Below are 27,425 nucleotides of genomic sequence, written 5' to 3' on the forward strand. Positions count from 1 at the left end.
TGGTGGGTGTGGCAGGGGAAGGATACTGCAAAATCTCAATTGCCTCCCCACTCTGGGGCCAGCCAGAAGTGGTATTTGCCGGTTCTCCAAACTACTCAAAATTTCCACTACCAGTTCTCCAGAATCTGGCAGAACCTGCTGAATTTCACTCTTGGTCTGCTCCCTTCTTCAATGCGTTGAACCTTATCTAATCTGGTCCAGGTGCAGATTGTCAGTCTGGAAAGATTCCTAAGAAATAGGCATGAACAACAAAGCAGCTAATTGAACTCTATACATGTGGATCTGGTTGTCTGTGCCTAATACTTTTGCCTCATGATTTTTGAACTGCTTGATTTTCTGCTTTAATTGTAGATACAAAAGACAAAATATGGATAGGATTACTAAATAAAGACAGTCCAGCCCTGTTTAAATGGTCAGATAATTCCAAAGTTATATTTACATACTGGGATCAGAATGAGCCAAGGGTTTCCTTCAAAAGCCTTCCAAACTGTGTCTCCTATTCTGGAAAGGTAAGGATCTTTTGGGATGTTTTATAATGACTTGACTTAAAAGTGTTTTATAAACTTCATAAAAGGCAAAGTGTATGACTCGTTTTATCAAAGAGATCTAGTATTTCTTTTGCACTGAAAAATTAAATAATGACAATTAATTAATTAAACAGGGAGGCTGCAGAGTTCTAAAAGAGGATGGGGATTTGAATCATTCACATATATTCTTTGGTTATTTGTAATCGAGTGTGATGATGCAACTCTCCACTTACTGCAATTTCACCAAAATGATTTACTTCTTTGAAAGAAATTTCAAATGCTCTTTTATGAGATTGAATGAAAAGTGTTTAAAACGGGTGGGTTCTGGCAGTCGCTACTGCTAGTTCACTCGTGGGCGTGCTGCCCGTGCACGCATGTGCAGTACAATAAAGAAAAACAAGATTGCAGTACCTACAGCAGCGCCAGGAGAACCGGTTCGGGGATGTGGCAAACCTGGGTCGCTACCTGTTCCAGCGACCCAGGCTACCAAACCACTACCAGTTTGGCTGAACCAGTCTGAACCGGTAGGAACCCACCACTGGTTTAAAAGCTGAAGGGTTTTTTTCTGTTTAGCAATCCTAGCCATGTTTACTCAGAATTAAACCCCTCTCATTTCAATGGAACTTAACATTCATTATTGCAAATTTAAATTTGGTGCTGTTTCCCAGTCCAGAAAAAGAGATGAGATTTTCTATAACTCTTGTTCACAGGAGTAACAGGAGGAATAACTAATAATTAAGTTGAATTATATTTTAACCTCATTTATGCTATCTTATTTTAATTCAAAGTTCTATGAGAAATATATCCTACAGTTATATTTCAAGAATTTTAGTAGGGAAATAAGATTTTTTTTCTATGTATTTTTATAACTTATAAAAAATAAGTGCAAAAGTACATGAACAATTGAAAAACAATTCATTTGGATGATTATGTCTTTGAGAATTCTAAAATTATTGATTTCCTTTTCTTTGTAGTTTGGCCGATGGAACATCCTACCTTGTAACAATAAACTTAAGTTTGTGTGTATGAAAAAAGGGAAAGTTTTAGAGGAACAAAAATCTGATAAAGACTGTTCCCCAAGTAAGGTAAAGACAGAAAAATTTCTGTTCTAAATGAAAGCTAAACTTTAATTAAATATATTTTGTATATTCAACATTCTTGCTGCTTCAAGTTCAATAATAAGTTATAACTCAGAGTACATTCGTAGATTTGTTCCATAATTCTCATTTCTGTGTTTTGACTATTTCTTTACTTTTGCATCCATTTTATCATGCAGTTCTTTATTTGTTCAGTCTCTGGGTAACTAATTTTATATATAAGCCCTTGTAGTTGATATTGGTTCTGTATGAGCATTTCAAATTATTTCATTTTTCTTAGAAAAATGAACAACATTTTTGCTGTCAATTTTTATCTTTCTAACAATTTGCAAGTACCATAAATCAACCTTGATATGTTCCAGCCTTTGCCAAGTAGTTATTGGTATGTCTTTAGTCTGTTCATGGAATCTAAATGGATTGTATTGTAAATGCACTTTTCGTATTATACTTAGCTCCAAAATAGAAAATATTCAAAGGAGAGACCAACACTGAGATTGTTGGACTTACTATTTTTCTCATAATATTTTATTTATTAGATTTGTTATCCATCTCGCTTTGAGGTGATTCCGTATTTTTATCAAGCTTTGTCTTATATTATGTCCTTTTAAATTTTCATATCCTTGTAGCATAACTTTTTATGAAGCCTGTTCAGAAGACAGGCTCCTAATGTTCTACAGTTTGCAGAGTTTATCCACACTGTTAGCCATGACAAATATTTCGCAGTGTAATACAGTTTAATATTTGGAAGTGAGACCACTTCTATTTTAGAATCTTGTAAACAATTAAATTAAACTCTAGGGTTTTTCTGCTCCATAAAAAATTACTTACAGTTTTTTACCATTCTTGAACAACCAAGAAAGCTTTATGTTTTTCCACCTTTCAAGATTTCTTTTAATTTCTGTCCATAATTTGACATAAATATTTTGATATATTTCTTGATTATTTCCTGTCAAATAGCAATAGCACTTAGACTTATATACCACTTCACAATGCTTTACAGCAGGGATCCCCAACCTCTGATTCATGGGCCCATTAGCTGGGGGCTAATTGTCACTGGACTGCATGAGCAGCCTACTCATACCGGCCAATAGCACTTAGACTTATATACCACTTCACAATGCTTTACAGCAGGGATCCCCAACCTCTGATTCATGGCCCCCATTAGCTGGGGGCTAATCGTCACTGGACTGCATGAGCAGCCTGCTCATACCGGCCAGCCCCTCATGCAGCCCAGGGGTGATTAACTGGTGTCCTGGTAGTGGGCTGTGGACCACAGGTTGGAGACCTCTGCTCTAAAGCAATTTACAGAGTCAGCATATTGTCCTCAACAATCTGTGTCCTCATTTTGCAGACCTCAGAAGGATGGAAGGCTGAGTCAATCTTCAGCAGCCGAGAATCAAACTGCTGGCAGCCAGCAGTCAGCAGAAGTAGCCTGCAGTACTGCATTCTAATCACTACCACACCATGGCTCTTATAAATACAACTTAGATATTTCAGAGAAACTATTATTTGGCAGGCAAATTCTCCCATAGGAAATTATTTTCTTTCTGTATTAAACCTCATGTATATTTTTTTTTAACATTGATTTTATATGTAGAGAATTCCCCAAAGCCTTGGAATATTTTCAACAACTATTTTATTGTATTTCATGGTTCTGTGATTTTTTTACTCTCATTAGTTTTTATAGGTGTTCATGTTTTGCCTTGTATATCACTAGTTTAGAAATGTACATGAGCGTTCAGGAAATGGGTATTACATACAGGAATGGCCATGCCACCACTGGAAGACTTAAAGGATCAAATTAGGGGCAGATCAGCAGGGAGAAGATCTATCTCTCTGGTCACTCAGAGTCGATACCAACTTTACCATTCACAATCAATGTTGATACTGCCCCCCCCCCCAAAAAAAAAAGCTAGGAGAAAAATCATCCTCTGACATTTTTTTCAAATTATCTTTCTATATTTGAACAAACATTGTATCACTGGAAGTTCCAGCTGAAAATCTGTCTTGAAATTTGGACTGCATAATAGTCTATGTGTTTTAATTTTACATTTAGTTTCTGTTTTAAGTAAACTGTTAAGTAAAACTTAATACGGTTGTATGACAGGATCTTAAAATGTGATATTGTAAATAGCAAGCTGTTTGTGAACAATAAGAGGACAGAAGCAGAGGGGCTGCTTACACTAGCTTGCCATTCCTATCTTATGATTAATGTGATCACATTATGTTGCCCTTACCTTTGAATAAATGATTATCATCCTTTAAATTAGGAATGGAAGAAACATGGAGATTATTGCTATAGGATTGACAAGAATGAAGTCTTCTTTGGAAGTGTGTGCAATCTTACTATAGCAAACAGGTATTATGCAGTGTTATTCTTTGAATGTAAAATTGTTTAAATTTTAAAATATTGTACTATATCTTGTAGAAATGTTCTCTTTAATCCTAGCTAAATATAATTATTCTTTGTATTGAATCTCTGACCTTTACAGATTTGAACAAGAATTTATAAATAATTTAATCAGAATGCATAATAAAGTTGAAGAAAAGTATTTCTGGACTGGCTTGCAAGATATCAACTCAACAGGAGAGTATAGATGGGGAAGTGTGCATGGAAATAATGACCTACTAACATACACAAATTGGGGTTCCCTTCAACCAGGTAAAATATTGAACAGTGAAGTGCTAATACTTGTTTCATAATACAGCCTTGGGCAACTAATTTCTTAAAATATCACATAAGTAATTGAAACATCAAATTTTTAGAATTCCCTGGAGGATGTGTGGCAATGTCAAGTGGAAGCTATCTTGGAATGTGGAAAGTCAAGAATTGCCAAAATTTTAAAGCTTACTCTATTTGCAAGAAATACATTGGACCAAAGAAAGAAGCAAAGATACTGCCGAAAATCACTGACCCTTGCCCACAAGGGTGGGCCAATGGATCAGGTCTTGCTTGTTATAAGGTATTATATCAAGTCTATTAAATTATTATATCCTTTCCATTGAATTACATTCTCTCAGTTCTTAAGAAAACATATTTTTGTACTCTCCTCAACTATCATAAGTTCCATTATATATTAAACAAAATTATATATATTTCCTTCCTTCTTTTCTTCTCTTGCACTCTCTCTGTCTCAGATGGAATAATGTTCACTGGTTGGGCAGATATGCTGGACATGGGATCAATTTTGTGATCCCCTAAACTATCTAAACTTTAATATTAACTACCCAAGTTAAAATGTTTTTCTAAAAAAAATACTATTATTTGTTACATATTTTCCCAAAGCAAGATTTTAAAAGTATTTAAAAAAATTTAAAGTCACGAAAATAAGCTTTTTTAAAAGAAGGCTTCCCCGAATGCAACTTTTGGACATATGTTTTGGTTTTTTTAGAAATATTTCTGCAAGCGAATCAATTTGTGTTTATGGATCTTTGACTGAAGGAAAATAGGTGCTGGTGGGCTTCATTCATTGCTAACCTTTCTACTGCAACAAAATCTATTATATCAAATGTTGTGAATTTGCCCTAATACAGATCCATGTTGAATTCCTTGGGCAACTTTAATCTTGAATTATTTTGAGATGCTCTGAGTGGTTCTGTTGGTATAACTTGAAGGAAATCTATGGAGTTCCCATTTTTTCTGAAGCTGACTTTTCCATACCTTATTTTGGATTCTTCAGAGATCAGAGAGCTGCATGGAAAAAAGAAGTAAATGAAAAACCATTTCCTTCAGTTAGAACATCAAATGAATGGAATAGCAGTCTTGGGTGTTGATAACCAACCAAAGAAATGAAATTTTGATAAATTTGAAATGAAGCAAAACAGAAATGTAATAACTAGATTGGAAAGTTCATTAATCTGTAAAAGTAATAGGCATATACGTTTAGAAAAAATAGTAATATTGTACAGAGATAAAATTGATTTTTTTTCTATTTTCTTACAAAGTTTTTTCATAAGGAAAGAGTGCTGAGAACCAGAACTTGGGAAGAAGCTGAGAGATTTTGTGAAGCTCTTGGAGGACATCTTCCTAGTTTCAGCAACTCAGAAGAAATTAAGGAACTCCATACAATACTGAGAGAGATCATCAGGTAACATCCTCAAGAGTCTAGCATTTTAGTGAATTCAGCTGATGTCTAAATATATCTTCATGTATTTTACCACAGCAGATGTGATAAAGTACCATTATAGCTTTTAAAATACTTGAACAGTCAAGCAATCTTAACCAGTCTCTTAGGGGCATCTTGAGACTGAGGTAAGGGAGGCTTATGGTTTCTGTGCAATTCCTCTCAGGGTGAAGGAGAAGATCCTCTGCTTCATTTCCCCCTAAAAACAGTGTGGTTTCATATCCTTCTATTATAAACTAGAGCAGTGAGTGCCGAAAAGGGAACACTTCGCGCACATGTGCTTGTCTGGGCTGTGACCAGGAAGAGGAACTGCCCGGGGGGCATGCACGTTCCGGAAAATGAACTTACAGTTTCCAGCGTACATATGCGTGCCGGCCAGCAAGTGCTCTACTTACTGTCAAGCATGCACACATGCCAATCAGCTGGCGGCGCGCATGCCTACGGCGAAAAAGGAATACCAGCTCTTCTGGTTTGTGGCACAGCTGCACATGCAAAGGCCAACTGATCATCACGTGTGCATGCATGCCAGAAACCCGAAACAGGAAAGGGCAATGCCACGCATGCCAGACGACATGGCTGCACGTGCCACTTTGGCCATGCATGCTATAGGTTCGCCATCACAGAACTAGAGAAAACTGTTTCAAGGATCAATTAAAGGAACACTCAAGAGTTGAATCTTTCCAACATTTATATAGCATCTCTTTTATATGCTGATTACCATTAGGAGTATGTGTGTCACCATCACCATCATGAAATCTTTCATGTAGTCAAAGATCAGCATAAGGAGACTGTGTGTATTTGAGATTATTTCCAGAAGAAATAAAGAGTGTTAAAGACAATGAAGATCAGGCAGACACTGATATACTTTGGGGCATAGAGGAAAACAATGTTGATGAATAAAACTAGATGTAAAGAGTTGGAATGATGTAAGCGCTCCAAATACCATGTAAAATTAAATCAGAGTCAAAGCCAAAACTATGCTTAAAGTTCCAATTTAATAAAGCAGGCATGTTGGCATAGTGCTATGGGATTCCGACTCTGGAAGTTACATCAGAATCCCACCCAGTTAAAAGTTCATGATCTTGCCCCCAAACACCCACAGTCCATCACATGGTCCAATCTTCTTCTTCCACGCTGGCGTCTACGCCTAACTGCTTCTGATCAGGTGTAAAGGTTTGGGAGACAAAAGATGACCTTGAGCTTCTAGGAAGGAATTTCTTATTTTGAAAACAACACATTCTACCCTTTGCTAAATCCCCTCCTTAATAAGAGTGTGGCCTGTCACACTCCTTAATAAGAGTGTGACAGGCCAAAGATTCTTAAAGGAACCGCTGCAGGCCTGACACTAGAGATATTTCTGGAATGTCCCTGAAAGAGTTGCAGGTTGTTTCTACAAGGCCGGACAAACTAGAGGACATTTGTCTCTATTGAGCCCAACTCAAGGGCAGTTGATCTGCTAAACAAAAAATTTGTGACTGCCAAAGGAGCTGCTGAGTTACTGTATTTTCTATTTATTGTATATACTTCGGGTAAGCCAAAAATTGTAGGTGTCAAAATACATGCCAAAAATCAGGCTGGGCTTTTCTGTATATACATAATACTTTTTAAAAAGTATTCCTAATTCCCATATATTCTCCTGGATAAGTCCATCTGTAAATAAATAGACCCACAAAATGTTTTTAAAAATATGAAAATAATGCAGGTTGTCTATCAGCAGTTAGCACTTTTTTCATGGTATTTTACTTCAAAATTCCATGGTTGGTTTATTACAGATGGATTTATTTGCAAGTATATATAGTATTTATTTATTTACTGACATTTATATCCCCCTAAGTGCTTTGCCTTCCACTATATAATTACCACTCTGCTTCTATTTTTTTCTTGGTGACCTCTGGATCCAGATTCCAGACTAGTAGCCAAGCCCATTTCTTCTTTCTTTATTTTCTAACTTATAATCAATTATGTGTTACAGCAGTGGTGAAATTCAAATTTTTTTTACTACTGGTTCTATGGGTGTGGCTTGGTGGGCGTGGCAGGGGAAGGATACTGCAAAATCTCCATTCCCACTCCATTCTGGGGCCACCAAAGGTGGTATTTGCCAGTTCTCCAAACTACTCAAAATTTACACTATCTGTTCTCCAGAACCTGTCAGAATCTGCTGAATTTCACTCCTGTGTTACAGGCTTTATAAGTGCAGATTCTCAGGGGAATATTTATAAAGAAAAGTATATGCAACGCTGAACAGCAGATTGGCAAAATAATCATCTACATGCTTTCAGATTTGAGCATCTCACAGAGCAGTTGTCTAAAATGATGAAAATGATCTCCAAATGCTCTAAAGTAATAAAAAAATGAAGTTGAACATTGCTTTACTTTTTTATTTACAGCGATGACAGATGGGTCTGGATTGGGCTAAATAAGAGGAATCCTGACTTTCTGGGTTCATGGCAATGGAGTGATGATAAGCCGGTAAGTTAAGCTGGCCATACTTAGAATACTAAATGATCCAATTGTAGCTGGAAGAATATTGGTGAAATTTTGAAATTGAAAAGCTTTTAAAGAACATTTTGCACAGGAAAAATAAAAAAGGCTTAAAATAATAACTTTAAATAATGTACAGTAGCTTAAATTGGTTATGAAAATTTTTAGAAAACCAAAGCCTATGCCATTAGACTATTATTCTATATGAAAATTACTGTAGGATTTGCTTTATTTAAACACAATTACACACCTGGAAGTCCTCATTTAGGGACATTCCTGTGGTCATTTCGTGGGGGGGGGGGGGAAGGAAGGGAGAAAAGAGAAATACCTATATAGAATTCAGGCTTTCATAGAATGAATATAAAGTTCTGGATTATGATCAGTAACCAACTCATAATATGACCTTTAAGGAATTAGCAAAGGCTTTGTAATGAAATTTCAGAAAATAATCTGGTTCAGTTTACTAAAAACATACAGTATATCTATTAATGAGGGACGTGGTGGCTTAGTGGCTAAGGCACTAGCTTGTTGATCAGAAAGGGTGGCGGCTTGAATACCTAGTGACGCATAACGGAGTGAGTGCCTGTTACTTGTCCCAGCTTCTGCCAACCTAGCAGTTCGAAAGCATGCAAAAATGCAAGTAGAAAAAATAGGAATCACCTTTGGTGGGGAGGTAACAGTGTTTCATGTGTCTTTGCCATTTAGTCATGCCAATCACATGACCACGGTGATGTCTTTGGCCAGCGCTGGCTCTTTGGCTTTGAAACGGAGATGAGCACCGCCCCCTAGAGTCAGGAACGACTAGCACATATGTGCAAGGGGAACCTTTACCTTTACTATTAATGAGTATTGAAAGTACTCATTTTATTTTGCTCAAACTTCGTGTTCCTACAGTACTGCGATATTGCGGCTATTGTTACTAAAGCATACTAATTAAAATGAATAACATACAGCTTTAAAACCATTCTTCCTCCCTAGGTCTCGACTGTTTTTATGCCCCTGGAATTTAGAGAAGATGACTATGATCTTCGAGACTGTGCAGCTATCAAGGTGCATTGTGGCATTTTTTATTACTAACTCCTAAGGAGAAGGAAATACTGGAAGAACCTGTGCTATTTTTTGTAAAATAACTCTGTTGACCTAATGCTTGCCAATAAGTCTTGCAATTAGCCAGTTAACCTGCCCTTAGGGATTTTTTTAGCCTGTCCTCTGTTTACTTTTCCTATGGAATTGCTTCATTACATTTAGCAGGAAACCAGGTCTTAGTGTACAATCCTTTTAAAAAAAGTATATGTGTGAGGGAATACTGTACTGCTTCCACAGCCTGCCTGTTTGAACAACCTCAGAGAGATATGTAGGAGGCAAGTTTGCATTACTCTGGTGATTTTAGCCTTCTTGTTTTCTCAGACACGGTCACCTTGATTTTGAATGGTGGAAATTTATATATCAGTTCCAGATGGAGCTAGAAACAGTCCTGGAATTTTTAAACAGAATGAATCCAAGGTTGCTTTTGTGGCTTTACTGTCTCATCCCCAGAACACCCTAATCTTATTTCTGGCAGGAACATAGACACAACTAAAATCTCCTGAATGCTTGCAACCTTCTTGCAAATGCTCTGGCATGTCCATCTTATTCATCTCTCTGTCTATCTACCGGTAATTGGTTAGGGTTGCTGTCCCAACTTCAGAATAAAACAGCCTTTTTCAACTCTGTTACGTTTGTAAATATTACATTGGAATGCAATCATGTCCGTAATATAATTTGTTTTGGAAAGTATAGTAGCAGGTTGTTTTGATTAGTTGGGGGGAAAAAACCTATTTTAAAGTAGGTATGTGTAGTTTGACAAATATTTCAAATGTATTTCCTTATAAACATATCAAGCACAGCACGGCAATTTCATACTTCAGTTCTGAGTAAGTATTGCATGGGAAGTAGTTTAATTCTGTAAAAAGTAAGTCCCAGTGGCTTTAATAGGACTATTCTTAACTAAGGAAAAGAGCATTTAGCCCTTACTTATATAGAAGTATACTTCTGTTAACAACAGTATTTGCTGTGGTGGTGGCGGTGCAGTGGTTAGAATGCAGTATTGCAGGATAACTCTGCCCACTACCAGGTCAAGGTTGACTCAGCCTTCCATTCTTCCGAGGTCAGTAAAATAAGGACCCAGATTGTTGGGGACAATAGGATGATTCTGTAAACTGCTATAAAGCAATGTGAAGCGGCATATTTAATTGGTATTGTTATTTTTTAGCCTGTGGCTAGAATCCCTTGTATATTTAAAAGCAAATTCCACTGAACACAGAGATTTATTTCTAATAATTAAACAAACTAATAAGAAGGGAGAAAATCTTTTTGACAGAATTTAGTTACGGACACTTACTTACTTGAGAGTTACTACAAAAATATAATGCATATTATCACTGCTTTTCTTTTGTAATTATACAGACCCTTGGACGAAAACGCCGGCCAGTGTGGCACATTTACCTATATCAATATAGAGAAGAGGATTTCTACTTAAAACCTTTCCATTGTGATGTAAAACTTGAATGGGTATGCCAGATCCCTAAAGGTAAATTTGGGTTTCAACCATATATTGTTTAATTGTGTTGTTGTTGTTTAGAAAGGAGATCTATTGTATTCAGCATGGCTCATTCTATATAAAAGTCTGCAGGATAAAAACATTAAAATTTAGGATTGTCTTTTCCTTCATTTTATTCAATATGCCAGCATTATGATTGGCCAATTTCCTGTAACTCTAAAAAAATCTGAGTTCTGAAAATATTATCAGCCCCTCCCCACCAACTGTTGAGTTAGTTTCCATCTGACTAAGGGTTGAATCAAATGTTGAAGTCCATATTTGCCATACATTATTTCAAGAATATGTGGGTGTTACATAAAAGTGTTTTCTTTCTTTTTCTGTCCTACTGTTAACCAGTATCCATATCCCCCAGCTAGGATTTGGTAATGTATCCCCCAGACGTCATGATTTTCCATGAGTAAACTTATTTCCTAGGCCAAGCTTGGCATAAGTCAGTTTGGCAGATCCGATTTGGTTGAATAAGAAACTTTAGTGCCAGCAACAACAAAACCAAACAAACATTGATGGAAAAGTACAGATGCCTCTCGTTCTTGTAGTAGTTCATATCCATAGCTTTTTCTTCCTACAAATCAACAGACTCACAAGATGCCTTTGAGCAGGGCAATTATTGAATATGTGCTTAATTGCCAACTCTTGATCTGAGAACCATGGGCCCACCGTATGTTTTGACCTAGACTTCCCAAGAGCATGAAGCAAGTTCCTGGTCCTGACTAAAACCCCTTTTATTAATTTACTGTGAATTCTGCTCATTCACATATAGCAAAGTCTTTCAAGGGAGGATTTACAGTCATAGACCTTCTCTGGCATAAGGTCTATGACTGTAAAGAGCTGCCAGGCCAATATCTGCAAAACTTGGCAAGGAGTCTCGGAGAGTCACAAGCCAATTAAGCCAATTAAGTGAATTAATTGTCTCCTGCAACTCCATTCTCCTTTCGTTCCTCTTTTATTTTCTCTGGGGGGGTCATACACCTGTTGCCTTACTCCCAAGTTGACCCCTGTTCTTTAGCTGTTCCCTTCATCTGGCAACTCTGCACATGCACACACTGGGAACAGGCTCCCGCTGTTCGTCTGCCTCACTGATGTCTGACTCTGAAGGCAGCTGATAACTGGCATACGGCTATGGCCCCCTCTCTGCCTCTGGCACAGAGCCCTCATCAGAGCCTTTCCCCAGACTCCAGGACTGGCCCATGTTCCTCCCCAACCTCCTCACTGTCCGAATCTGCTGGCAGCTCCGCTGGCCGATGTCGGGCCACAACATCGAATACTTTCCAGATGTTAAAACTGCTTTTTGACTTTCCATCCAATTTAACTAAAGGGCCAACAATGCTGTTAAACGAAACAAAAGCATAGCAAAATATGAATCTCTCTCAAGTTTGGTATTCAAAGATTATGTTTTCGTTTCGTGTGCACCCCAGGTTGGAGTTCTGCAGAATCCTAGCATTCTGAAAGAGGTCACTAAGAGTTCCCTGGGGGATCATGATTTGTTTTTTTTTTAAAGGAGAGACTGAACAAAACCCATACAACCCCTGATTGGCCCCCTCAGGCAGGAATTAAACACACACACACACACACACACACACACACACACACACACACACGGAAGCTGGTAGGTGAGCAAAGCCCAGCTGAAGAGTAAGCAATTAGGGAGAAGCAGCAGTTGGTGAATGAGCCTACAAGTGAGGACTCCTTGTAGGAGGTCTACTTGCCAGCTCACCAGCCTGCCTTTCTCCAGGTGTAGCAGCCTGGGGAGGTGGGGGAGCTATCTCCAGGCAGATGCAAGAGATCTGCGTGTCAAGATTCCAAGTAACACCCCCAACGAAAGAAGACTCCGAGGCTTGAGTTTCCTCAAAGTTCCATTTTATTAGAGATGTCATATTGGCACATCTGGGAAAACCAAAATCTGAAAGTTTCCAGGTTTTCCTCACCCAAATGAAAGTCCACCTCCCTGCCCACCATCCACATGTCCATCACAGGGTCAAATCAGGCACCATCCAAAACTGGAGATTCCTCCCAGTCACACTATCGCAGCTACAGGGCAAGGTGGCCTTGACTCTCTCAGAAGGGAATGTTATTTTGACTATATATCACCCACACTCCATATAATCCCCCTCCCCTTTTCATTTTCCCACAGCAGAAAATGTGGCAGGCCTGAAGGCCCAATGTTAAAAGATGGCTGCCAGGTCTGACACTGGGGCTGGTCTGGTCCAGGTATTAGCAGCAGCCACCCACAAAGACAGGGTGAGGGGAAGGAAGCATGGGAAAGAGGAAAAAAAGTCTTTATTTTTAGTTTATGAACACTGTTACAAACACAGTACCTACATATGAAAAGAATATAATAATTTTGTAAGTCTGGTCTATATTTGAGGCTGCATGTACAGGGGTTCCCCGAGGGTTAAAAAATATCTCAAAGGTTCAAGACTCAAAACATTGGGGGGGGGGGCAGTACAGCCTAACTCAGGTGCTTAAATGCTGGGAGACAGTGTTTTCAAATCATAAATTCTTTTTACGTTTTGGAACAAGATTTTACCAGAGAAATATAGCAATTGATAGAGAAATAGGGTAATTTCTTTGCTTTCTCTCTGGCTGTTATTGGATATAAAATTAATTCCATTGTATGAAGTACTTGTTCTCTGAATAATCGTATCTATTTCATTCTCTTTGCTGCTATTTGCAGTACCCTCTTGGAGTATGATAATAATCACATCTTTATACAACTCTTTCCAAGAACTCTTTATGGACTTTTGATCAGTTAAATATTAGGGTTTTTTTTAAACCACTTGAGTTTGAAAGTGTAATATTAATAGCAAAGAAAACTGCCTTAGAACATGGATTCATGCCTCAGTTAGATTCAGTTTTTAAAAGTGACTCAAGAGACTTTATATGTATGGAAAATGTTAAATTATTGTTGAATTCAAGTTTGGACATTGCTTTTTACTAGAAGGTTATACATTTCCAATTGCCAATAAAAAGAGTGACACTTAGCCTTTTTTCTAACCAAGGATATATTAGTACATCCAGTGATAGGCTTTTCCTTTATCAACAGGTAGTACTCCAAAGACACCTGAATGGTACAAACCAGGTAAGATTATTTCTTACTTTTCATACACTTCATTTTGCAGTTCAGGAACCTTTCTTTCCACAGCCTCATGGCAGTTTTAAAACAGATAGGATTGTTAGCTTAATCCCAGTTCAAGTATTTCAGATAGCCGGAATTTGTGCATTGCATAAATAATATATTTTGTAAAACTCTAAACATACAGTCGCATTCCGGTGTGTGTGTGTGTGTGTGTGTGTGATTGAACTTGAAATAAGATTTATATAATTGAAATTATATAAATTATATCCAGGAATAACTATGAAAGATCCTTCCAACTCTTATTCTGTGCTATCAAAATGTTGACACATCATGATGTCATTGCATAAATGGTGCGCTCATGTCATGATGCCTGATGCAAATAAATCATATTATTTATACATGGACGGCATGAGACATACAGTATGTCACTTTCTCTTATTCCACACAAATGCCCATAATCACTAGAATGATGTCTTTGTTCATTTATTCATTCAATTTTGGGTTGATTATAAATAATTAAGTCATAAGGAAATGAAATGCAGAAGTTACAGACTGATAATACCTTCCCAAACATGACCATTCATGAAATAGTTTTTAGGTGTAACCCAGTCTTTCTTGCATTAGAGAGTTCTTCAAAATATGTAATTACTAAAAAAACTAGTCTGTTTTAACTCTCAAAGAACGTTAATAAACTTGTTAACTTCAGGAAAATGATTGTGTGATGAAATGAGTTGTAATGTCTTTACTTGAAATCAGACTTGGAGGAATTGAAGTCAAATTCAGTCATTTTACTCTTAAATCAGGGGTCTCCAACCTATGGTCCATGGCACTACCGGACCACAGGCTAATCACCATTGGGCCACCTGAGGGGCTGACCATGTCACATGCCTCTGTGGGAGCCACATTGTAGGCACACAACTGTGTTCTAAATCAAAAACGCCCAGCATTTTTTATTTTGATACACACAGCTTCCCTGTTACATGATAGTTCAGATTGCATGGAGTTGCTGGTTCGTGTTAGGTTGTACTGAATGTAAACTTCATATGTGATTTTCTTTCTTTGTAGATGAAGAAGGAATTCATGGGGCAACAGTGAATATTGATGGGTCAGAATTCTGGTTTGTGGCAAATAAGCATCTGAGCTATCAAGAAGCTTCCTTGTATTGTTCTGAGAATGGAAGTGACTTGGCTTATGTGACCTCCTTCACTGCGCTGAATGGAATTCTAAACACAATTTTAAAAGTAATGCATTAATTTCTATTTTGGGTGATTTCTGTTGAATGAAATGATTGCCAACATCCCTTTTCTTTGTGGATTTTGATGGAGGATATTATTAAATCATTAGGAAATGAAATGCAGAAGTTGCAGGCAGTGAGGTACATTAAACCTATCAGAGACTAATTCACTTTAGTTTTCCCATGAAAATGAGCAGGAAATCATGCTGCTATTTGTTGTTCAGTAATTTGTTGCTCAAATTCTTCTGAGATCTGGATGACTTTGGAGATCATGTGAAATCTTGGGTTGCTCATACTTCATCTTATGGCATTCCATGTGCACCTCTACTGCTATATCCATGAATAGATACAAAAATAAATAGTTAATTTTGGATTGACTTGTTAAGATATTTTAATGGGGAATTTGGCTTAGTTCACTTGAAAGAAGTCCGAGAATGAAACCAGTGAGCATAATTGAAGCAAACTATGGCTACTTCTTTCTCTGGAGTTTTTTTTTTCTGAATACAGGTCATCCTCGGCTTACAATAATTCTTTAAGTGACCGTTCAAAGCTACAACAGCACTGAAAAAAGTGACTTATAATTGTTTTCTACTATTGCTGCATCCATGTGGTCACATAATCAAAATTCAGATGCTTGGCAACTGCCTCATATTTATGATGGCTGCAGTGTCCCTGCAAATTTTTTGGAACTTTCTGACAAGCAAAGTCCATTGGGGATCCAGAATCACTTAACGACCGTATAACTAACTAAACAACTGCAGTGATTCACTTAACAACTGAGGCAAGAAAGATTGTAAAAATGGGACAAAAATTCACTTAACAACTGTCTCACTTAGCCACAGAAATTTTGTATTCAATTGTGGTCATAAGTCGAGGACTACCTGTACTTAAGAGAATGTCCTTCATTCACACTGAGCCAGTGGTTAACTGAGAGATCCAGGTTCTAGTTAGCCACAAAGGGCTGACTTTGGGCTAGTACATTCTCTCAGCCCAATCTATCTCACAGATGGTTATTATGGCTGGCAAAATAGGACTTGCACTGCAAATGACTTAAATCATCCAAGTAAGATTACAGAACTTGAGAAATTATAGATGGTTTCTTAGATGGTCAAATTATAGGTGAAGTCAGCATGAATCACATTTACCACAAAGCCAGTCTTAATAAGATACCTGGATAAATGGCTTCTACTATACTGCCGTAAAATGGCTTCTACTGTACAGCACACTAGAGTTGCCATTGTAATGGCTTCACAGTACTCCACAAGGGGGCTGCCTCTGGTAAGGGGGAAACTCCAACATTGCAAATTACATTTGGTCCGGACATTTTCCCCCTTTAAATAAATACCCAGGCAACACCGGTTATCAACTAGTTTCTTATATATTGTAATACATTGTATTATAGCACTAGCAGTATTAAAAATGTTGATTGCAAATACCATGCTTAGCATTTCTTTATTATTATGGTTGTAGAAATGCTTTTACAGTGGTCATTAGAGTTTCCTAAAAAGGAATTGAGCAGAACATCTTCTAACAAATCAATTGTCATGAGGGTTTTTGAGCTTTTCTCAAAGATTGCTACACTCTCATGCAACAGAGAAACATTTTTCAGTATTGCATGGAAGAGATTAACATTGGATAATGCATTTCATGCTAACACAATCTGCTTTTGGCAGTTATCGGACGAGAATCAGAACTGGTGGTTCAAATACAAAATTCCAAAAACTTACTACCGTTTGCCGTAAGTAGAAACATCCATCTGTGTTGTTCTAAAGATTATTTATGTTATGACAACTATTAGCAAAGTACAATGCTGAATCTACCACTTATGACTGAAGGTCAGATACCAAAATGGTAAACCTTGGGAAGCCAGGGAATTTTAACACTACATTTTGTCCTTAAAACATATTTTTACAGTGGCTTAAGTGTAAATTTAATAATAGAATGGATTGATTTAAAGGTTTGCTACCTCTGTTCCATACACAGTTGCATATGAGCTAGCGGGGGGGGGGGGGGATATTTTGCAAGATTTTGTGTAAATAATTGTACTAGTACCCATGTTTTACACTTTTTAAAAAAATTGGGCATTTGAAGGCTTGCCTTTGAATTTTTATTTTTAATTTTTTGGCTACATTAATAAAAACCCTTCAATATATGTGGGAGCATATCTCTGCACCAGGTTCAATTTTTATTTTAAAATGCAAATGAAAAAAAAAATTAAAGCAAGTTTTGTGTATATAGTTATATGGGGCAGTTCATCATATTAGTCTTTGTATCTATAACTAAATGAGTATAATTCAGGTTCTTAAAAATAAAAAGTAAAATATTGTTGGAGTTCAACTCAACCTCTGTGACCTCAAGAACAGTTTTCGTGGCAATTAGAAGGAAGCTATAGAAATTGTATAAATAAAATAAGTAATTGTCTTTTTCCAAGAACTAGCCTACAGTGCTGGTACTCCCGAAGTCTCCCATTCAAATACTAACCAAGCCCAACTATGTAGGCTTTCCAAGTCCAGAAGTAGTACTATATCTTGCAAAAATAAACCTTCCAAAATAGATTGAATTAAGAGTGTCTTGTCTAGAGGAATGTTATTTCATGAAAATGGAAGGTGTACGGTTTTTTTATCTGGATTAAAATTGGAGCATCGGTTAATCCGTCCCATCATTCTCAGCCTGGATTGGGCCTTTTTGCTAGTAGCATTCACCTGGGTGAGTTTGAGAGGAAAGATGGTAGAAACATAGGTAATCCTCAATTTACGTTCACAATTGGGACCAGAAGTTTGGTTGCTAAGCAACATTGTTGAGCAAGTCGTCATAGGTCTATTTTATGATCATTTTTACCATGGTATGTATTGAAGTGCCATGGTTGTTAAGCATATTATGTGGTTGTTAAGGGAATCACAGCCATTAAGCAAATTGGTTGACTGATTGTCAGAAGTCAGTTGGGAAGATTGCAAATAATGAATATAGCAAGAATCCGCAACTGCTGTAAACTTGAACTGGTTGCCAAACACCCGAATTGTGATCATGTTCCTGTGATGCGAAAGTTGTAATTTCAAGGACGGGTCATAAGTCATTTTTAACTTTGAACCATCATTAAAGAAACACTTGTAAATGGAGACTACTTGTAGGATCATAATCCTCTTTTTCAAATTTTGTACATATGGACAGAAAGAGCAGTTCTCTGCATAGGAGGTGCCAAGAAAAATTACCTATGTTGCTGCTTCTTCTTAATTTTATCATATTAGCTTATCATATTACCTTACCGTAAATACTGCAATTATGTACTTGCATTTCATATTATTTAAATATATTTGCTTTTATAAATATATCTATCAAAAACTATATTCGATGTAAGTTGTAACATTTGCATAAAAATGTGATTGATCATATTTCCTTTAAAAAAATAAAAAAATAATATTCTCTTTGTTTTTTCTTAAGCTTTTTTTCACACTATTTTGACCACTACCCCAGAAAATGTTGGCATATCTCTTATCGATCCTGGTTAAGAGGTAATAATTCTATTTCTTTTTTCATCAGCTATAGTTTTAGAAATGTTCTCAGACTCTCTCCTAAATAAGAAGAGTATATTAGTTTTCCTTTAGGCTTCTTTTTGTGGGATTCTTGTTTCCTATTTTGTGGTTTTTAATCTTAAATTCTGCCAACTCGAGGCAGCAAAGTTAGAAAATGTCCGTGGTTGCTCTTCACCCTCATGGATCTTTTTGCTTCTATTCTTGTCTTGATTGAAATTGACAGGAGGTAAACAGTTTAAAGTTTGCATTCTCAAAATAACTGTTCTAAGACTGTAAGTTTGTTTCCGTCTGTAACATGGGTGTCACACTCACTGCATCACGTTGCCGTCACGTGACATATTGCAGCGTTTTTCCCCCTTCGCAGAGCTGCGGTGAGCATGGCCTGCACATGAAGCATATGGCCTGCGGGATGCAAGTTTCACATCCCTGGTCTATAGGAATTCTGTCAGCTTCCATTGTTCATCTCCTCTCCATGACACCCTGTTTCCATCCTGTTGGATCTGCAGATTTGCATTGTTCTGATATTTAGTATCCTTCTCTTATACATTTTATTGCTGATCTTGAAGTTTCAGAACTAAATAAAACAATTGAACTTACTAGTCCAACATTAATATCAACTCTTCAAACTTTCAGTCCAACTCTATTATCTAAAGTACTTTTAACTAAAAATCCTGTGGTTGAATCTGGGACAATTTATAGGCTTTGCTTTTGAACCAAGAAGGCATTTTTATCATTCATTCATTCATTAATATGAGGGGTTCTTGGTGCTCTCTGAGGTTGGTTGTTTTCTTGCAGATGTTTCATTATCCAAACTACCCTGTTTCCCCTAAAATAAGACCTCCCAGGATAATAAGCCCAATTGGGCTTTTGAGCGCATGCGCTAAAGTAAGCCCTTCCTAAAAATAAGTCCACCCCGAAAATATTGCAACACAGCAGCAGCCGTGAGGTGACCACGCTGCCTCCTGCACCTCAAAAATAATAAGACCTCCCCGAAAATAAGGGCAAGCGTGTATTTCGGGGGTCAAAAGAAAATAAGACTCTGTCTTATTTTGGGGAAAACATGGTAGGTAAATCACCAGTGCTAAACTAATGTTGTTGCCTAGTTTGGATAATGAAACATCAGAAAGAAAACAACCAATCTCAGAGAGCACCAATCCTGAGCTACAAATATTCTCCTTTATTGATTAATTAAAATATTCTTTCAGACTACACTTATACTAACTGCTATACTTGGTTTAAAAGTATAAAACTAAATTTGAAACCAAAGGTATTAAAAACAATCTTCAATTAAAACTATTGTATTGCTTACATTAAACTTAGTGAGAGGTCTGCATAAGAGGGTATAAGCATAACAATTCTCTATTCTCTATTCTGCAGGCAATTCATTAGATTGCACTGCAAAACTGCCTTTCATTTGTGAGAAATACAATGCATCATTATTGGAGACAAGAGAACCAGGCTATAAATCACCTCAGGAAGGCTGCCCTAAAAGATGGATTTTTTTCCTAAATAAGGTAATGCATAAATAATTTGGGATTCTGAATATTATATTTCAGTCCACAGAAGCTGACTTGAAATGGTTATCAAACTAGTTTGATGAACATTTAAAGATCTGAAATAACTTGCAACTAACACACTTGAAGGATCTAATCTGGGTCAGTCTCTGTGACCAGAGATTTAGTCTTTTGAGATTTCAGACATGCTGGAACCAATCCTCAGGGACAGTGGTGGGATGTTGCCAATTTAACAACCGGTTCAATGAGCGTGCGCATTGCAAGCTTAAAGCACTTGCACAGCGCACTGAAAATGGAGCATTTAGAAGCTCAGCTGCTTACCTTCCAAGTCAGCAACAGTAAGTAGAACAATGAGGGGCAGGGGAAATCAGCTGTACTGTGCAATTGAGATGAGCTAGAAAACAGGAAATAAAGGACAAGATAGGGTGGGTGCAGGTGGGCAGGAACAGCTGATTGTTGGAACTACTGGTTCACCTGAACCAGCCCGAACTGGCTGAATACCACCTCTGCTAAGGGACCTTCTCTCTACCAGAATATTGGTTTTCTCTCTATACATTCTGGTAGAGAGAACGCTACACATTCCGGTACAGAGAAGTTCCTTGAAGATGGACTCCAGCACAAATCCTAAAGCTCGGAAGACTAAATCTCTGATCCTGGTGACCGATCCAGATTGGATCTTGCAACATTATCCTGAAACATGTATATTTACCTTCATTTGTAACAAACCTGGGCTACTATATGAACATAGTTTAAACATAGTTTAATTCAAAACATTTGTGAAATATCTACCTCAGAGGTTATATATTTTTTTTAATCTTTTACAGTGTTATCAAAAGGTGACTCCTAAGAATATGACATTTAATAAAGCAGATGAACATTGTCAATCTTTAGGAGGAAACCTTCCTTCAATCAAAAGCCAGATTGAACAAGGTAAGAAAATACATGAGCCATGGTGGCGCAGTGGTTAGAATGCAGTGGTGTAGGCTAACTCTGCCCACAGCTAGGAGTTCTAGCATCACCAGTTCAAGGTTGACTCAGCCTTCCATCTTTCCGAGATCGGTAAAATTAGGCCTCAGATTTGGGGGCCAATATGCTGACATTGTAAACCTCTCAGAGTGCTGTAAAGCAGTGTATAAATCTAAGTGCTATTGCTATTCCGTACATAGATGTGTATCACACGATTTTTTCATATATATGTACATGTTGTACTGTATTTTTCAGAGTATAAGATGCACCTTTCCCCCCCAAAAAAGAGGGCAAAAATCTGCGTGTGTCTCATAAACTGAATACAGCATTTTTGGCCTCCCAAAAGCCGACCCCCTTCACAAAAATGGAGATATAGAGGGTTTGAGAAGGTTGCAAAGTTCTCGGGGCGTGGGAAGGGCAAAAACGAGTAAAAAAACAGGCCGTTTTTTGCTCATTTTTTTGGTGCCCAGCTCCCAGAAGCACTCTACAAGCCTCCTAAACGCTATGCATGCCCTTATTTTGCCTTCCCAGCCCCCAGGAGCACTTTTCAGGCCTCTCAAACTCTGCATGCCCCATTTTTCACAAAATATTAGGCATGCAGAGGGTTTGGGAGGTCTGCAAAAACTTTTTTTTTAATGTACCTCTTCAAAATCTTGGAGCGTCTTATACCCCGAAAAATATGGTTAATTTGATTCCTTCAAATTGAATAACATTGCTCCTGAGAAAGGCTTTATGTATGAGATAATAATTTGTGGACATGCCCTGTGGCGAAGACAAAGGATAAAACCAGCATCTGCCCTTTTTGCACATGTGTTTTAACATCACGTGTACAAACATAAGGCACAGAGCATTCTGGTTGTTATGCTGAAACCCCTCTTCTTGCATATCTCCTTATGTACCCTTCCTCTTGGTGTAGTAGAAAAGACCTTTTCTAGATAAAAATTAGGGATGGTGAGTATTACCATTAATTATGTAAGAATGCACTGTAATTTTACAGTTGGCATCATTTCTATTCTTTCAAAATCATATGAAGTTTTCATTTTTAAACTTAAAACAAGAATTATTATAAACTGGATGTGGATATAAGCATTGTATTTCTTAGTGTTACTTATTTATGAATTAATCATGATTAATTCATATTATTATGATAATATTGTGAATTATGAATTAATTATAATATTTGTACAGCAGACTCCAAGTGGTTTAGAATAAATAAAACAAGAGCAATATAAATTCCTATAAAGCAGAGTATTTCCTCATTTTCATAGCCAATAAGAACAGCAGTGATAAATAACATTCCCCTCCCAAACTCACTAGAAGGGCACTAATCTCTGAATGTCCGACCAAAGGAAGCAATCGTTTGCACCCTTTGAGTTGAAGGGAATAAAAAACACAGCATGATAGTGGTATCTTTATGGGAGAGAATAGAAATGACTGTTTTCTGAAAGAGAAGCAATTGCAGATGTCACTGACAGTGTTTACAAGTAAGTGAATTCAGCCTATGGAACTTGGATGGTCCTCTTCCATGGATGTTGTTTTAATATTCCATTAGTGAGCCTTAGGATGTAGTCTATGAGAAGACTGATAAAATCAAGAAATCATCAACAACAACAACAAAAGATTCATTGTGTTATGTATGTCACAGGGCTACGGAGGGAGGTCCGAAAAAATCAAGATGACGGTCCCTATCATGCAGTCAAAGCTCTGCCCCCTCCTTTTTTTGTGATACATATTAAAGGGGGTATGGCTTCAATTACACAGTTGTGATTTCCATCTTGAAAATTATTTTTAACTGCTTTTAAAATAATGTCATACATTTTTTGTCACCAAAAAAGGCACCAGGTCTTATTTGGGGGGGTGGGGTGTCATCCACTGACTCACCTCACTTGCACACATCACCTCCAGCCTCTTTTTCGCTATCAGAGAAATAGTGAAACTTCTTTGTCCGGCAAGACCAGCAAGGTTTTCCTGAAGGTCTCTGCAGACGATAACAGAGCTTTGGATCGATCCAAAGCTCTGTTATCAGGAAAGCCTTGCCAGCAGAAGAAAAGGGCCGAGGTGTGCGAGGCCTGGTTGCAACTATCCGAAGGCAAGTAGTAGGGCAGCTCCACACCCCCATCCCCACCCTAGCTTAATTTTTACCAGTGTATCCTGGAATGGGCGGTGTCTTAATTAGGGCCTGTTTTGGGGGTAGGACTTATATTGGGCTCACATATAAAAATCAAGGTAGGACTTACTTTCAGTATAGGTCGTATATTGTATAAATGTAATTTGTATAAATGAGTTCCATAATTCATTATACAAAATCCATATAAAGTATACATCTATAGGCAGTTGCCCCATTAGTGGCAAATGTAATCAGGTTTTCAATACATTGAGTGAATGAGGCCATACATTTATTTTCCAGTACTACAATATCAGTCTTTTGGCCATAGTGTTGGCACAGAGAATCAATTTACATTGTCCAGTTTTCAGATTCCATGTACATAGTAGGTATGTAATTCAAGAGAAAAATTACATACTCTGACAAATTTAACTTTTGACAGCCTATCATATTTATATAGTCCAATACTTCCCCAGATTTAGTTAGTATAGAACATTATAAAAATAGGTGTTCTATTACAACTCCAATAAAATGCTGTCTTATACACCTTTTCTGTACAAATGTACTAGAGTCCAATATATTCTAAATATTATTTTTTGTTGTTTAAGTTGTAGTTTAAGGTCCATTGACACTTTTGCTATAGAAGTTAAGACTATTAATACTATTGGCTAAGCAATATAAAAGGTAAAGGTAAAGGTTTCCCTCGCACGTATGTGCTAGTCGTTCCTGACTCTAGGGGCGGTACTCATCTCTGTTTCAAAGCCAAAGAACCAGCACTGTTCGAAGATGTCTCCATGGCCATGTGGCTGGCATAACTAAACACCAAAGGCGCACGGAACGCTGTTACCTTCCCACCAAAGATGGTCCCTATTTTTCTACTTGCATTTTTTATATGTTTTCAAACTGCTAGGATGGCAGAAGCTGGGACAAGTAACGGGAGCTCACTCTGTTACGCGGCGCTAGGCAATAAAGAAACCTCTAATTCTTTATTCAACTAATTTCTTAGCATTTGCATATCAAATTGATTTATCTATAAATCATAGAAATGATACAATTAAATTTCAAATACAAATTGAAATGTTTATTAAAATTCATAATAGGTTATTTAGTTTTAAAGACTTTAACAAGTTGTTCTTGTATGTCAGGTGACTCAGAAGTTGAAAATGTTGCTGGTCCAATAGAATTGCTAACAAATGTAGATATTAATATTGCCATTGAGTTATATCTGAAAGATGATATTTGTATTTATAAAAAGGTAATAAGGGTGGGAAATACATAAAATAAATAATTTATCTCTTAACACAGCATATGTAAAAAAAAATCATCTTCATCATCTATCAATTGTTTCAAAGTCAATATCCCTGCTTTCATCCATCTTTTTCTCAATTTTTAAAGTTGAGTTTCCACATAATGTCATTTTAACATGGAAAAAGAAATCAAATCTTTTTTTTAGTCAACATTACTTTCCATAACTTTCTAACTTGACACAATTGTTTTCATGGACGCTAGAGTTCTAGTATATTTGATCCTAAAATTGTACATCCAACCAAGATGTTATATTCCAAAGTTGCCCAAATCAGAAAATTAATACCAATTGTTGGCTTTCAGTATTTAATACTTGACAATAATTAAGTGTGATGATACAGCTCCAGATTTGGTAAACTGAATCCTCCCTAAAGAATTGATAATTGCATTTTCTATGAATGTAATTCTTTTAATCAAAGAGCCCCATAAAAGTACCTAAATAAGGGATTGGTTTTCTGAAAATAGTTTCCAGATTTTTGAACAGGAACTCTCAAAATATGGGAATAATACTCATTGTGAGAGCATTTACCTTTCTTCAAAGATTGAGATTTAATGATTCCCATCTATTGATATCTTAAGAAAATCTATATACTTTATTTATATCATATGTTACTAACTGGGTTATATTTTTTGGTATGCACCTACCTAGATATTGAAAGGATTTGGTACAAATGCTGAACTGATATATGATTGGGTACCACCAGTTTCACCAATTGGCAACAATTCTAATTTGGACCAATAAATAGAGCATCCTGCTATTTTATTGAATGCCTCTGTCAATTGCATTAATCCTGGAATACTAGTGGGAGGTTTAGAAATAAACAAAATAATATAATTTACAAATAAAACCAATTTATATTCCCTGCAAGCGAATTCCTTTACCTGTTTAATCCTAATATGCAAATATTTATCTTCTTCCCAATAGACTTTATAACAAGCTTACTCCCAGGTCTGCCCCCAAAGATTTGGATTGGTTTACATTCCCAGATTCATATGCAAGTAAGCAGGTGGACTGATGGCAACGAATTAGGTTATATCAATTTCCATCCTTTGCTTCAAGGAAGACTAAGAGAAATTCAGGTTGATGTAAGTTGTTGATACTATTTTTACACTGTTAAGTTTTCCCTGTAATTTATTTAAAGCAGAAAAAAAGTTTTGCTTTTACTAATTTAAGATAGAGGAGAAATGGGAAGTTGAAAATAGTATATTCCATCCATTTTGAATACATTGTTTGTAGTTGGGTGGCTTCTTCAGAAATTTAGATATAAGATTGGGTCATTTATATTACGTTAAATATTGCATGTGATATAATTGTGACAGCAGCATAAGGAATATGATTTTAGTAACAAGCTTAATTATAAGTCACAGTAGGTAACGTCACCTAGTCCAAGGATCCCCAACCCACAGCCCATTATTGGGCCATGGCCCATTTGGAACTGGGCCACGCAAGCAGTGGGCAAATGCGCACACATGCAAAGCTCTATTTGTGCAAGTGGTAGATGTGCCCATGCACCCACCACTCATATAGAACCATCCTCCCTCCCCCCACTGATCCGCCAAGCTGAAAAGTTTGGGGACCACTGACCTAGTCGACCGGTGCTGATCTTGGGAAAGCTAACCAGGATCAGCCCTGCTGAGTGGAATGAGAGAATATTAGACTAAGCTAAGAAAATCAGAAAAAGAAGGTGATGACACAACCTCCCATATTTTTAACTGAGAGAGTAATGTGGACCTTTCCTATACTCATCAGTTATCATGTGGACCTTTAATCAGAACTTTTTACTTTAATCTCATTATAATGAAAGGGAAGAAAATGTAACTTAAAAAACCAAAAGTAACAGTCATTTCTTTTCTATGACTTCATATTTCTGGTTTAACTGAAATCCAAACAAAATCACTTGGTCAATTTTTATTTTTGTCTTTTGCGATAAGATAGCTTCACAAATCATGGTGTCAGATGGATGCTTTTGGTAAATTAGAGTTAAGACTGAAGGTTTGGATTCAGACCCCATAGCTGTGCAAGAAGGAAACAAAAATTTATTCTGAAGTCAGAATTAAGCTCAGGACTTTTTGAGAGGTAGCATTGTGGGAGAATGCCGAATAGGTCTCTTGTGCTCTCATTTTATTTCAGAGCCACAAAAATGGACAGAGCAATAGTCCACGCTAGTGCTATATTCCATCTACCCTACAACAAAATTGTAAAAGGGAAGGTTTGGAATCAATAATTATTATTTTTAATAAATGAATCTTTAATGAATGAAATTCATAGGCAAAAGGGGCTTGCCAGCCAAAGGATCTCAAGGATGATGAAAGGGGCTAGTCTTCAGGTAGCTTCCAATGGCTGGGTTGGAAAAGTCCAGTAGTGGGAGAGTCGATTTTGAAATCAGTTGCTCTACCAAGTTAGTGTCCAGTGTGGACAACTGGATGCCAACATATCAGCTGTTGTAGACAAAACCTCATGCGGGACCCTGTTTATCAGGCACATGACATATTGTTGGGTAGCATTGCGTAGCGAAAAGGGGAACTTTTTGCGTATTCACTTATTTCCCTTGGCTTGTAAGAACATACCATGGATGCTACTCTTCTCATTGAGAAGGAGCCGGGGGAGGAAGCAGGGGCTATATGTTTTTGCTTGATAAAGAAACGTTGGAGCCAGGCCTCTGGCTGCTGTTTGCTGCTTGGGATGCAGTTTATACAGTCAATGTTTCATATCCGTTCAGGTTTTCAGTTGGTAAACGGTGCCAATTCTCACTCCTTCAAAACTTTTCCTTCCTGATTGTTGCCCATAGCAGGCAGGCAGGCAGGTCATTATACTACTTCATTCATTAGTTAAAATTGTCCAGTAATGATGGAATGGGAGATGGAACA

General features: G+C 37.1%; 1 protein-coding gene across 1 annotated transcript in view; it reads left to right on the top strand.

Annotated features, from left to right (window-relative positions):
- The window catches only part of LY75 (lymphocyte antigen 75), an 86,272-nt gene that overhangs the window by 33,661 nt on the left and 25,186 nt on the right, over positions 1-27,425 (top strand). The window contains exons 8-23 of the mRNA XM_087709995.1: positions 352-509; positions 1,502-1,612; positions 3,895-3,983; positions 4,117-4,286; positions 4,391-4,587; positions 5,570-5,712; positions 8,136-8,217; positions 9,208-9,279; positions 10,675-10,798; positions 13,872-13,907; positions 14,970-15,145; positions 16,812-16,876; positions 18,577-18,647; positions 20,046-20,182; positions 21,007-21,112; positions 25,483-25,643. Of these exons, the coding sequence (XP_087566121.1) occupies positions 352-509; positions 1,502-1,612; positions 3,895-3,983; positions 4,117-4,286; positions 4,391-4,587; positions 5,570-5,712; positions 8,136-8,217; positions 9,208-9,279; positions 10,675-10,798; positions 13,872-13,907; positions 14,970-15,145; positions 16,812-16,876; positions 18,577-18,647; positions 20,046-20,182; positions 21,007-21,112; positions 25,483-25,643 (1,898 nt within the window). The remainder of the gene's footprint in view (positions 1-351; positions 510-1,501; positions 1,613-3,894; positions 3,984-4,116; positions 4,287-4,390; positions 4,588-5,569; positions 5,713-8,135; positions 8,218-9,207; positions 9,280-10,674; positions 10,799-13,871; positions 13,908-14,969; positions 15,146-16,811; positions 16,877-18,576; positions 18,648-20,045; positions 20,183-21,006; positions 21,113-25,482; positions 25,644-27,425) is intronic.

Source organism: Thamnophis sirtalis, unplaced genomic scaffold (assembly GCF_051295495.1).
Source record: "Thamnophis sirtalis isolate CommonGarterSnake01/CBP01778 unplaced genomic scaffold, rThaSir2_p1.2 scaffold_1, whole genome shotgun sequence".
NCBI classification, from domain to species: Eukaryota; Metazoa; Chordata; class Lepidosauria; order Squamata; family Natricidae; genus Thamnophis; species Thamnophis sirtalis.